General features: G+C 33.9%; 1 protein-coding gene across 1 annotated transcript; it reads left to right on the top strand.

Moving 5' to 3' along the window:
• The first annotated feature begins 1,141 nt into the window (after positions 1 to 1,141).
• On the top strand, positions 1,142 to 4,304 carry LOC139523853 (kelch-like protein 18). Its single transcript, XM_071318197.1, has 2 exons — positions 1,142 to 1,288; positions 2,450 to 4,304. Exons 1-2 carry the CDS (start codon positions 1,160 to 1,162, stop codon positions 4,046 to 4,048), a joined length of 1,728 nt encoding a protein of 575 aa, XP_071174298.1. The 5' UTR covers positions 1,142 to 1,159; the 3' UTR covers positions 4,049 to 4,304.
• Positions 4,305 to 15,158: the final 10,854 nt, after the last annotated feature.

The following is a 15,158-nucleotide window of genomic DNA, read 5'->3' as shown; positions in this document are numbered from 1 at the left end:
ATCTCTCTTTTTTAAAGAAATTGTCACTTGCTCAATTTTACATAATGATTTTCTATTTTCAAAACTATTTTTAAAAGACGTTTTTGTCTATTTCATAAATTGTCTTCTCTTGATTAAAGTTTAAATCCTGTATTTTATTTTTGTCTTAAGTATTTGTATGGGCTATATTTTCTATATATCATGTATATATGAGAAAACCATGAAATATACCGTTTTTGCTAAGCCATTTATAAATTGTTCATATATTTTACTAAGTATTAATTTCAAATTATGTTCCTGCATTTATTCACGATGTCACAAATAAAACTCTTTTTGATTTTACACGAAAAATATCAATAACATGTTTAAATTTCCATTGATTATTGGACAGGAAACATAGAGCAGATACGTCAACAAAAAATGTTTTTGAAAATAGTGTTTGTAATAACATTTTACATGTCTAACTTGAATATTTAGTTTGTCTACTCCTGGGTTCTATGTTTCCTGGTCCTAGATTTGACTGAAATTAACGCACCTATGCTTATTAATTAAACTTCCAAAGAAATAGTTCTATTTAACTTTCTAGCATATCTTCAAGTCAGGGACATTTATACACATATATGTCTCTGTTCAAATTAATGCAATGTTTTTATCTTGTTACGTGATTGGCCTTTATAATCCGGGCCACTGTGGCCCTTAAAGAACTTTTAAAAATTACTCCTGTGCATACGTTTTTTGCGAACTATCGTAATACACCTTATCGCTATTTGTCCGCCATTGCTGGAAATCACACAGGTTCCCGTAAAATTTTGACGTCATAAAACAAAATGTCTGACGCCACAATGGAAAAGTGATTGTTGTTGACGTCAAAAGTTCAAGCGGACGGGTCAGCCGGGAATAGCGATAAGATGTATAGACCTATTGGCTGTTCAATGTCAGCGTTATTATATGTATTATAAATGTTATCTCTGATAAAGTAATCTTTATTTTAAAGTCGGGTTGCATTTAAATGTGATAATGGGTTTCTTCTAGGAAAAGTCGGTAGTTCGTTGTGTTATTCTCTTTTTTAATATTAACTTAGGTTTTGAGCTGTTTTTTAATGATTAAGAATCAATCTCACTAGAACTTATCTTCTGCGTCTATCGTAAACAAACTTGTGATTTCTTTTCCTTTCCACATTATGTCTCTTTGCAAAACAAATATGGCTGACGATGTATCTGTTTTCGTGAAAGAAGATCTACCAAAGACTGCATTTCCTGTGTTCGAAGACATCAGAAGACAGGGGAAATTGTGTGATGTCACATTAAAGGTTAAACAATCTTCTAACATTGTAAAATGCTGAGCTCAATGTAAATCACTACATGTTGCCTTTGGCTTTGTTAACACAACAAATTCCAATGTCCTCCCCTTTACATCATCTGTCTGGTGCTTTCCCCCTGAAGAAATTGACGTAAAAAAATCAATCAATTTTACACCTTTAATATTTCCAAAGACTCTTAATTGAACACAATACGACATCAAGATCAAGTGGGGAAAAAAAATACAGTCGATTCCATCATTCTTTTTATGTCCCGCCATAATGGAGAGGTTATTATGTTATACCTGTCAGTCCGACAGGTATAAGTATTTGGCAAAACTTTTAGGAATTTTGGTCCTCAATGTTCTTCAACTTCGTACTTTATTTGGCCTTTTTTAACTTTTTTGGATTTGAGCGTCACTTATGAGTCTTTTGTAGTCGAAACGCGCGTCTGGCGTACATACTAAATTTAGTCCTGGTATCTATGATGCGTTTATTCCCAATGTCTGTAAGGGGAGTTCAAAAATTAATTTGCATTCTCTACCTCAACCAAATGTGATAAAACTTATACACAGAGTGGATTGAATTTTGGTTGCATTACATAAACAGTTATAGAGTTATGCCCCTTTACAAATGGAAAAAATACTATGTTTTTTAATATTAGTTTCCATTCCCTTACTTTAGTTGGGCTCTAAAACATGCTTTAAAACTTATTCAAAATGCTTATATATAAATTACAAAAAACACAGATAAAGGTTGAGCATGTTGAGTTCTGGTGGCGTCACTTTTACTGCTATAAAGTTAATATTATGTCCCTTTACAAATGGAAAAATTGCTGAATTCTTCCTTTCTGTTCCCTAACTTTAGTTTGCCTCAACCAAATGCTATAAAACTTATACACAATGCTTATTGCCACAAAATACAAACCAAGTTTGAATATTGGAGGTTTCACGTACATGTATGTACTAAATCGTTCTATAACCATGATAACTTTAGTTTTACTCAACCAAACACTCATGATCATGATGATACTTATTACCACAAAATTCAGATCAAGTACAAATTTGTGTTACTGAATCACATTTATATTATGCTTTATGATTTAATCACTTTTTTATGGTTTTGTAATAAGTTTCATTTGACAATAATCAGTTTTGTTTATTTTTTTTACAGGTTGGAGACAGAAAATTTACAGCACACAGAATAGTGTTAGCTGCTACTATACCATACTTCCATGCCATGTTCACGCATGATATGGTGGAGTCTAAACAAGATGAGATTACCATGCAAGGAATAGATCCAAATGCTTTGGAAGCCCTTGTTAATTTTGCATATAATGGAAAAGTGCAAATTGATGTAGATAATGTACAAATACTACTCGTGGCTGCAAGTTTTCTACATCTGCAGGCTGTCAAAGAAGCTTGCTGTGACTTCTTGAAAAGAAGACTAAAACCATATAATGTTTTAGGAGTAAGAACATTTGGGGACCAGTACATGTGTACCAGTTTAGTGGAGGCTACAAATAAATACTTGCAGAAACATTTCAAAGAAATAATGAAATCGGAAGAATTTTTCAACCTCAGTCTAACTGACGTATTGGAGATCATAACAAGAGATGAGTTGAACATTGATTCTGAAGAACAAGTATTTGAGGCAGTGATAAATTGGGTAAAACAGAACACAGAAGAGAGATGTAAGGCATTACCAGAACTAATGGTTAAAGTTCGACTACCATTACTTACACCTCATTACTTGTCTGACAGGGTAGCCACGGAAGAACTCATTAAAAACTCATTGCAATGTCGAGACCTCCTAGATGAAGCAAAAGACTACCACTTGATGCCAGAGAGGAGAACTCTTCTACAAACATTTAAAACAAGACCAAGATGTTGTTCAGACATTCCTGGTATCATCTATGCTGTAGGAGGGTTGACATCCTCTGGATATTCGATGAATTTAGTGGAATGTTACGATCCTATTGTCAATAGATGGACAGTTGTAGAACCAATGACAACAATCAGAAGTAGAGTAGCTGTTTCTGTTCACATAGGTTGTTTGTATGCCATAGGAGGGTATGATGGAGAGGATAGATTAAATACTGTAGAAGTGTATAAACCCAGAAATAAAACATGGAAAACAGTCTGTAAAATGCATTGTAAAAGAAGTGCACATGGAGCAACATCTCTTGGTAAACATGTTTATGCTTGTGGTGGCTATGATGGGGTTTCATCACTCAGAACGGTAGAAATATATGATCCAGATGCAGATAGTTGGACTATGGTAGCTAGTATGTTAAAACACAGAAGTGCTGCAGGTGTTGCCTGTCTTGATGGAGAAATATTTGCCTGCGGTGGCCATGATGGATTATCAATTTTTGATTCGGTAGAGTGCTATAATCCTTCAACCAATACTTGGCGGTACATACCTAACATGTTAACAAAACGATGTCGTCTGGGTGTCGCTACATTAAACGGAAAACTGTATGTGGCTGGTGGATATGATGGGTCGATATTTTTGAATAGCGTTGAATGCTATGATCCTCAGAAGAATGAATGGGCATATGTCAAACCTTTACAGATAAGAAGAAGTCGTGTTGCTATGGTAGCATCATATGGTAAATTATTTGCGATTGGTGGTTATGATGGTATTGTTCAGTTAACTACAGTGGAATCTTACGAACCTGACAAGGATGAATGGAAATCGTTACAGCCCATGTGTGCTCATGAAGGTGGAGTAGGTGTAGGAGTACTTCCCATTGACTTAGATTCTTAATCTGTGTATACATACATGTAGTCATTGTAGTGTTGATGAGGAAAATACATCAAAGTATGAAAATAATAACTGCCATGTAGATAGATACATGTATGGCAAAACCCATGTTATGCTATATATATATATGAAACCCAAAAAATGTATATGAATTAAAATATGATACAGAAATGTATGAAGAGTTGCAGAAGGAAAGTTTTATAATTGAAATTAATTACAAAAACTGTCTAACTAAACATGATACTAAAAGTTCCTTTAAGTTAATTTGATATTTATTCCCTTGGTTACCATGAACCAGGATATTTGTATATTTAGACAAAGAATTTTCTATAAGAATAATAAATTTTAGGTAGACATCAATGTAACCACAAATAATGACACAAAAACATGACAAAATACCAAATGGATCTTAAGATTTGTTCTTCTGTCTCCTTTTTGTGAGCAGAGCAGAGAAAGGATTTCATAGGACTTTCTGAGAATCATTGATGGCTGATGGTACTTTAATTTTTATCCAAATGATTTGGAATTCTAAGGCTTCTGCTGTGACTATTATATTATATTAGTATAATAGTCCCAGGCATCTGATAGCAAATTTTAAACATGGACATTTTGCCATATCTCCATAAAAGGTGTAATTAGTGTATGAATTTTGTGTTTTTGTATATACGTACTCATATTATTTTCACCAGATAGCTATGTACATGTATATAGTTGCAATATGAAAATTTGTTGCATTAAATGCAATGTTTTTTTTCGCAGTCATTTTTGTGACTGTAGAGATTGGTCTGTGATATATATTTTTGTTGAAATTGCAAAGTATATAACTTTCATATTGTGATAATACATGTATATTTATATATAACATTAACATTAACATTTTTCATGTTCATTACTCAAATTCTAGTCTTAAAATGTTCAAAATCATACAAAATTTAGAAATGTAAGTTAGCAATATGAATGGCCTAACATTAAATAATTTAATAAATGTCTCACAGATAGAGATTATATATGTATGCATTCAACATAAATTTTCATAAACCCATTGAATTAAAAATATAACTGTTCCTAAAAGTCCCTTTTGTGGTTTAAGTAACAGTATAAATAATGTGAGAGTAAAAAGTGAGTTTATTTGAATTGAATGATTAAGAATTTGGCAGATTTTCGAAGGGAAACTTTTTGTATTATAATTGACTTATTGTATATTTTGTGCATAGTTTCAATTTATATTAATTCACCCTGAAAAACCTGTTACAGTGTTCTCCCAAGCAGTCTTCAAGCCCAGCCACAGGATAAGCAGTCCAGGCTTGTTAAATTACTATCTAGACGGCATGAATTTTACTACAGGCTAATTAAAATGTGTACAAATTTTCCAAGAAAATGAATGTAAGGCTTGTGAATGCAAAAGTTGATCCTTAGGAAGGCTCAAATAATTTCCAACAACATGATTTCCCTGAAATCGTAGCACTACATTTACAATACAATCTGTTATAAAATCTATTTATATAGACCAAACCATCATCATGGTAATACACATAGCACTTCAGTACCATGGTGCTATATATGGTACTTGGGAGAACACTATCTAAGCACAATTCTTTGAAATACAATGTATATATAGCCTGTGATGGTGATTTTTGTGTAATTTGTACATGTATGTTCTATATTTGTTGGAATAAAAGATGGGACCAGCCACTATATATATAAATATTGGTATTATCAAATAGCCATGACACCGAGCTTGAGGTTTAATATAATAAAGAAATTATTGATTGGAAGACTTATTAACTTAATTTCATGGTTGAGTGACTTCAATGTTAATCTTTCTTTGTTCTTTCTTGGTGGACCATCAACAGCGGCATACTGTTGCATATTCAGAAAGCAGGTCAGCATTCCATTGAATATTTGTCTTTCTTTAGACTGTTGCCTTATGTGATTTAGAATATTTGTCTTTTTTTAGACTGTTGCCTTATGTGATTTAGTAGTGACAAATTCAGGCTCCGTGACACTGTAAAGTCTATTATGATAAAGGAATCATATTCACATCATATCAAATATTGTATTGATTCTAATGAGACAGCTTAGAACAAAGCACAAAGATATGAAAAATTACAAGTCACTGTTTAGTAAGCTTTGCACTGTCATGTGTTAAACTTCTGTGTTCAAATTCATTTTACATTGAGGTTGTGAGTTAGAATCTCAAGCATCAACACCAATCTTATTTGACCACATTTGTCAAAACCAAAGGTCAGTGGTTCTCTCTGGTCACCTTGACTACTCCACCAATAAAACCAACCGCCACAAATAAGCACAATAATTTTACTACAAGCATCACATTAACATTTATGATCCAAGAAAATGAGATTAAGTTCTAATAAACTAGAAATACATGTTCACCAATCATTCTATACACAGAATATATATGACATATTCTTTTTAGTATAAAGGAACCGATCAAAGCATGGAAATTCTTTATTGACATAATAATGAGGTCAAGGTCAGATGAACCCTGCCAGACAAACATGTACACCTTGGAGCCATTCCATGTATCAAATATATTGACGTATTGCTCATATCAAGTAACAAATTTAACCAAGAAAACAGAATATTGATGAAACCATACAAATGAGGTGAAGGTCAGATTATTCCTGCCTGACCGACATTCCATACACCAAATAAAGTTGACCTACTGCTTATACAGGTTATAGTATCTAAGAAACAAAGAAAACTGAACAACAACCAATGAACCATTAAATTGAGGTGAAGGTCAGATGATACCTGCCTGACGGACATATACCTTACAATCAAGCCATACACCAAATATATTTGACCTATTGCTTAGATTTTAAGAAAAACAAACCAAAACCAAACTAGAGGCTCTCAAGAGCCTGTGTCGCTCACCTTGGTCTATGTGCATATTAACAATAAACACAGATAAATTCATGACAAAATTGAGTTTTGGTGATGGTGATGTGTTTGTAGATCTTTCTTTACTGAATATTCTTGTTGCTACAATTATCTCTATCTATAATGAACTTGGCCCAGTAATTACAGTGGAAAATATTTCCTAAAAATTTACAAAAATTAACAAAAATTTATGAAAATTGTTAACAATTGACTATAAAGAGCAATAACTCCTTAAGGGGTCAATTGACAATTTTAGTCTTGTTGACTTATTTGTAGATCTTATTTTGCTGAACATTATTGCTGTTTACAGTTTATCTCTATCTATAATAATATTCAAGATAATAACCAAAATCTGCAAAATTTCCTTAAATTTACTAATTCGGGGGCAGCAACCCAACAACAAGGTTGTCCGATTTGTCTGAAAATTTCAGGGCAGATAGATCTTGAACTGATAATTAATTTTATCCGTCAGATTTGCTCTAAATGCTTTGGTTTTTGAGTTATAAGCCAAAAACTGCATTTTACCCCTATGTTCTATTTTTAGCCATGGCAGCCATCTTGGTTGGTTGGCGGGGTCACACCACACATTTTTTTAACAATATACCCCAATGATGATTGTGGCCAAGTTTGGTTTAATTTGGCCCAGTTGTTTCAGAGAAGATTTTTGTAAAATATTAAAACCAGGTGCTCCGCAGGGCGCAGCTTTATACGACCGCAGAGGTCGAACCCTGAACAGTTGGGGCAAGTATGGACAAAACATTCAAGCGTGATACAGCTCTGAATTTGGATTGTTATCAAATTTTTGACATTATATGGTTTTTTTTTACACAAAACAAATGTCAAGATTTTACAAATCAATTAAAGATTTCTTCAAACTTTTTAAATCTAAAATTAAATAGTTGACACAGCATAGGTTTCTGACACAGAATGAATGTGGTCTAATGAACTTAAAAGTTTTTTTTTTTGCCTTTTAGCAATTCACTATGCTGTTGAATATTAATCCTCTCAAAAAAATGTTTGAAGAAATTTTCTTTTTATTTATGAAATCTGAAATGAGAAAAATTTAAACCCCCCCCCCTTTTTTTTCACATCCCCGTTTCCCTTTTTCCAAAACTGATATCAATTCAAATTTCTAATGGAGTTTGCAACAATAACTACTCTTTTAAATACATCATAAGATATTAAAATGTAAAATAAAGTGCTTGTTATCACTGAATGGTAAAGATTGGTTGGTAGTAAAAGTGAATATACATTGTTTATTGTATAAAACAATAAAAAAAACTTCATCAGCAACATTTTATATTGGCAAATTTCCAATGAAGTTATTTACATAAAGTTATTGGCAAATAAAAATAGAAAATGACATCATAGTCATGTCTGGCAAATGTCCAACATACATTATCTAAAAACATTTTAGATAAGATAAGGAAAAAAAGCTTCATCAGCAACATTTTATATTGGCAAATTTCCAATGAAGTTATTTACATAAAGTTATTGGCAAATAAAAATAGAAAATGACATCATAGTCATGTCTGGTAAATTTCCAACATATATTATCAACTACTATTCTATACAAAGAAAGATAACTCCAATTGAAAATTAATTGCTATTGCACAATATTGTGCAATTAGATATTTCTTGCTATTGTGCAATACTGTGCAATTGAAAATTTCTTGCTATTGCACAATACTTGATATGGAATCCTGATTTGGACCAACTTGAAAACTGGGCCCATAATCAAAAATCAAAGTACATATTTAGATAAAGCATATCAAATAAGCCCAAGAATTTAATTTTTGTTAAAATCAAACTTAGTTTAATTTTGGACCCTTTGGACGTTAATGTAAACCAATTTGAAAACGGGACCAAAAATTAAGAATCTACATACACAGTTAGATTTGGCATATCAAAGAACCCCAATTATTCAATTTTTGATGAAATCAAACAAAGTTTAATTTTGGACCCCGATTTGGACCAACTTGAAAACTGGGCCAATAATAAATCAAAGCGCTGTAAGCACTGTAGGCAGTTAACCAAAACCCAAGGCAAACATAATTATGAAAACTGTGGCAATGTTGCTTCAACTTTTTTTTAAAGATTTAAAAGAACAAACATTAAACATTCATTATATAATTGTACATTTATGTTCATTTAATGAATTAATCATTACGGCAAATAATTCATATTTTATTAAGGTTTTCAATAGCAATGCACATGACCACGAATGGTCATGAGTCTTTCATGAGTCAGCAGTGGTACAAATTTGCAATGATTGCAGTTCTTCTAATCAGATCGTAATTGTTCGTATTAGTTGACTGTTAGTAGTTCAAGTTGACTTTAGTACGAGCTTGTAAAAGTATGAATGGACTTGCTTCCCTGGAAAGAAAACTGAGTTTGTGTTGTACAGTATAAAAGTTAGGAGACACAAATCAGACAAATGTTTACTACTACAGGGATCAATGGTGAGGTCTGACTGACCTGTCCATAGTAAATGTAAATGACTCCCACGTTCACCCCAAGTCCATGATGTCTAAGTTTGGAATAAAATGACAGGTGTTAGGGTCTAGCAAAGTGATATGCATATGTGTCGCCTATGAGATTGACCTTGTATGTCGTTCAATCTTTTTTGAAATGACAAACAGGAATGAATATGGTTTAGGCGTTGGTATCTCAATCTTTTACAAGTTCTCAAAACACACACAAGAGGGTGTGGGGTGACCCTAGGGACTACCCCTATTTTTCATTTGATTTTTTATATTGTCCCATACATGAATACATATGGTTTATGAGTGGGGATCTCGACCGTTATCAAGTTTTCAAACAGGAGGGGGTGGGGGACCCCAGTGACTTCCGCTATATTTCATTTGATATGTTATATTGTCCAATACATGAATATATATGGTTGAGGGGTAGGGATCTCATCTGTTTCTAATTTATCAAACAGGAGTGGGTAGGGTGACCCTAAGGACTGTCCCTATATTTCATTTGATTAGTTCTCATACATGAATATATATATGGTTTAATTTAAAGGTGGGGATCTGGACTGTTTCCAATTTCTCAATCAGGAGGGGTGGGGTGACTGCAGGGACTCCCCCTATATTTCATTTAATTTAGAGTTGGGGATCACAACTGTTTCCAAGTTCTTAAACATGAGGGGTAGGGTGACCACAGAGACTTCCCCTATATTTTATTTGATTTGTTAGATAGTCTTATACATGAGTATATATGGTTAAGGGGTGATGATCTCGAATTTTTCCAAGTTCTTAAACAGGTGGGTATACTGTGACCATTGGGACCCCCTTATAAGATTTGTAATATTGTCCCATACATTAATATATATTATTTCAGATCATTGTGGATCTCGACCGTTATAAATTCTCAAACAGAAAGGGGTAGAGTGGCCCCACGAACTCCACCTATATTTCATATAATTTGTTATATTGTTCCATACATGAATATATATGGTTTAGGGGTGGGGATCTTGACTGTTACCAAGTTCTCAAACAGGAGGGGTGGAGTGACCCCCAGGGAATCCCCCTATATTTCATTTGATTAGTTATATTGTCCCATACATGAATAAATATGGTTTAGGGTTGAGGATCTTGAATGTTTCCAAGTTCTCAAACAGGAGGGTTTACAGTGACCATAGGGACCCCCTTATCATTCCTTTGATTTGTAATATTGTCCCATACATCATTGTACATGAATATATATGGTTTAAGATTGGGGATCTAACCGTTTTCAAATTCTAAATCCGGAAGGGGAAGAGTGACCCCACGAACTCCACCTATATTTCATATAATTTGGTTATATTGTCCCATACATGGATATATATGGTTTAGGGGTGGGGATCTCGACCGTTTCCAAGTTCTCAAATATGAGGGGTGTGGTGATCCCCAGGGACTCCCCCTACATATTTCATTTGATTTGTTATATTGTCCCCTACATGAAGATATATGGTTTAAGGGTGGGGATCTCGACCGTTACCAAGTTCTCAAACAGGAGGGGTTGGGTGACCCCCAGGGACTCCCCCTATATTTCATTTGATTATATATATATATTGTCCCATACATGAATAAATATGGTTTAGGGATGGGGATCTTGACTGTTTCCAAGTTCTAAAATATGAGGGGGTGGGGTGACCCTAGGGACTTCCCCTATTTTTCATTTGATTAGTTATTTAGTCTCATACATGAATGTATATGGTTGAGGGGTGGGAATCTCATCTGTTTCAAAGTTATCAAACAGGAGGAGGTAGAGTGGCCCAATGGACTCCACCTATATATTAAATGATTTGCTTACATTCAGGTATCATATAATATAGTTGCACTATTTGTGTCTGTCTCATGTCAGGAGCTTGTTATTCAGTGGTTGTTGTTTGTTTTTCACGGTGTTACATATTTGTTTTTTGTTATTTTTTTTTATATATAAATAGGGCCGTTAGATTTCTCGTTTGACTTGTTTTACATTGTCTTATCGGGGCCTTTTATAGCTGACTATGCGGTATGGGCTTTGGTCATTGTTGAAGGGTGTACGATGACCTATTGTTGTTAATGTCTGTGTCATTTTGGTCTCTTATAGATAGTTGTCTCATTGGCAATCATACCAGATCTTTTTTTTTATATAAGAAACTTCCAACTATTTTAACTGACCTATCAAAATTGAGAAGAAAAAAATACCCCTTGAAATTGCAGTAAATATGTTTAACTTGAAAAGCATCTGATATGCATTACCAACATTTGTCACTGATAAAGAAAAACTTATACTGTTACCAGGAACATATATATTGTTAGATAAACTGTTCCCAGAAGTCACGTTGTAATGGATTTTGACATTAAAATTGGTGTACAAAATATTTTCTGCTTTTTCTTTCTTTTACATATATCTGTTGGTTTTTAATTCTAGTGTTTATATTTATTTACCATGCATAGATGTATTTTGTCACCTGGATTTTTTCACTTGATATCCAAAACCCGGGATTACCCTTATCCGCTTCCGGAATCGAATCCGATATTGTAATTGTCTTCTCGCGGCAGTCATTTTGTTTTCAATGTTGTTTTTGACAGACAGTGAGATACGATTTTACTCGGATTTACACGTTATTTGTCGGCGATTTTCTGTATAAAGCTAGCGATTGAACAAATTAAACATCGCTACCATGAATAGTAATGATGAAAATAAGTTTTAGATCGTTTATTAGGAAACTTTGGTAAAAATGTTTGCAAAGTTATTTTTTATTTTCTTTCAAGGTCCATCGGGCATGTCGGGCGTGCTAGTAACCAAGTAGTAAGTCCGACTGCAAAAGTGGAAGGTCGCAGACCTCGGACCACCGCTAATTTGAATCCCTGCGTCCAAGTTTAAAAGATACGAAAATATCAACTTCTAATTCAAAATTGCCGCCAACAGCGTGATCAGTTGAAATATATTAAGGGAGCTACCATTTGATTTTTATGGGGGGGCTAGGATGAAATTTGAAAAAAATAGGCAGGACAGGAGTTTTGAGTAAAAAAAACAGGCAGGATGAGACACTTGCAAAAAAAAAAAGTCAGGACGACAATTTAGGTAAAAAAAAGACAGGATAAACTAAAAAAAAAAGGCAGGACCGAACAGAGTGAAAAATAAAAAGGCAGGACAGAGATTACAGCTAAAAAAAAATGCAGGACAAAATTTTTCATCCTAGCCCCCCCATAAAAATCAAATGGTAGCTCCCTAATAGACTACTGACGTAGATGACTACGTATTGACGACAAACAATATTCCTACGACTTTTGCAATTTGGGAAATCTTAACTACTTGTCTTTGGAGATTTTCGGCGATTAAATATTTCATATATTTGTTCTTTGACATCTTAGCCAAAAGCTCAGGGGAGAATAAACTACATAAGGATTCCTAATGTGCTCTACTTCCTATGTGCAACTTCAAAACTTTTGGGAAAATCGACCATCATTTAAGGTTTTTCTGGTCATATTTTTTGTAATCCAGAATGAAAAGTATGAAAAAACTGTCCAATAAGTTATAAATAATATAGTAGCCAGCTAGATGATAACAATGGCACGTATTTCAGAATTTATTGGGTAGAACACAAATCCAGGGTGCTCGCATAAGGCAGCTTAACTGCCTAAAAATCTAAGTACATTTTTAGATTCAGCATATCAAAGAACCCCAAGGATTCAATTTTTGTTAAAATCAAACTAAGTTTAATTTTGGACCCTTTGGACCTTAATGTAGACCAATTTGAAAACGGGACCAAAAATTAAGAATCTACATACACAGTTAGATTCGGCATATCAAAGAACCCCAATTATTCAATTTTTGATAAAATCAAACAAGGTTTAAATCTGGACCCTTTGGGCCCTTTATTCCTAAACTGTTGGGACCAAAACTCCCAAAATCAATACCAACCTTCCTTTTGTGGTCATAAATATTGTGTTTAAATTTCATTGATTTCTATTTACTTAAACTAAAGTTATTGTGCGAAAACCAAGAATAATGCTTATTTGGGCCCTTTTTTGACCCCTAATTCCTAAACTGTTGGAACCAAAACTCCCAAAATCAATCCCAACCTTTCTTTTGTGGTCATAAACCTTATTTCAAAATTTCATAGATTTCTATTTACTTAAACTAAAGTTATAGTGCGAAAACCAAGAAAATGCTTATTTGGGCCCTTTTTGGCCCCTAATTCCTAAAATGTTGGGACTAAAACTCCCAAAATCAATCCCAACCTTCCTTTTGTGGTCATAAACCTTGTGTTAAAATTTCATAGATTTCTATTCACTTTTACTAAAGTTAGAGTGCGAAAACTAAAAGTATTCGGACGCCGACGACGCCGATGACGACGACGACGACGCCAACGTGATAGCAATATACGACGAAAAATTTTTCAAATTTTGCGGTCGTATAAAAATTTACGAAAAATTGGTCAAAATTGACTATAAAGGGCAATAACTCCTTAAGGGGTCAACTGACCATTTTAGTCATATTAACTTATTTGTAGATCTTACTTTGCTGAACATTATTGCTGATTACATTTTATCTCTTTCTATAATAATATTCAAGATAATAACCAAAATCTGAAAAATTTCCTTCAAATTACTTATTTCAGGGCAGCAACCCAACAACCCGTTGTCCGATTCATTTGAAAGTTTCAGGGCAGATAGATTTTCACTTGATGAACGATTTTACTCCATGTCAGATTTGTTCTAAATGCTTTGGTTTCAGAGATATAAGTCAAAATCTACATTTCACCCCTATGTTCTATTTTTATCCATGGCAGCCATCTTGGTTGGTTGGCTGGGTGACGCCACACATTTCTTAAACTAGATACCCCAAAGATGATTGTGGCCAAGTATGGATTAATTTGGCCCAGTAGTTTCAGAGGAGAAGATTTTTGTAATAGATTACTAAGATTTACGAAAAATGGTTAAAAATTGACTATAAAGGGCAATAACTCCTAAAGGGGTCAACTGACCATTTCAGTCATGTTGGCTTATTTGTAAATCTTACTTTTTTGAACATTATTGCTGTTTACAGTTAATCTCTATCTGTAATAATATTCAAGATAATAACCCAAAACAGCAAAATTTCCTTAAAATTACCAATTCAGGGGCAGCAACCCAACAACCGGTTGTCCGATTCATCTGAAAATTTCAGGGCAGAGAGATCTTGACCTGATAAGCAATTTTGCCCATGTCAGATTTGCTCTAAATGCTTTGGTTTTTGAGTAATAAGCCAAAAACTGCATTTTACCCCTATGTTCTATTTTTAGCCATGGCAGCCATCTTGGTTGGTTGGCAGGGTCACGCCACACATTTTTAAAACTAGATACCCCAATGATGATTGTGGCCAAGTTTGGTTAAATTTGGCCCAGTAGTTTCAGAGGAGAAGATTTTTGTAAAAGTGAACGACGACGGACGACTGACGCCAAGTGATGGGAAAAGCTCACTTGGCCCTTTGGGCCAGGTGAGCTAAAAATATAACATCGAGCAATGGACTGAAAATGAGGTCAAATTATATTTGCCAAACTGACGTGAACCTATTGTGTCTGTTAGCTTTGTTCACATACAAGTGAGAGGTTTAGCTAGCTATAAAACCAGGTTTAATCCCCCATTTCTAAATAAAAAAAAATGCATGTACCTAGTCAGAAATGTGACAGTTATCCATTCATTTGATGTTTTTGAGCTTCTGATTTTTCAATTTGATTGTGGACTTT

This window comes from Mytilus edulis, chromosome 1 (assembly GCF_963676685.1).
Source record: "Mytilus edulis chromosome 1, xbMytEdul2.2, whole genome shotgun sequence".
NCBI lineage: Eukaryota > Metazoa > Mollusca > Bivalvia > Mytilida > Mytilidae > Mytilus > Mytilus edulis.
The sequence above is the reverse complement of the archived record's forward strand: the minus strand, read 5'-3'. Positions and strand labels throughout refer to the sequence as shown.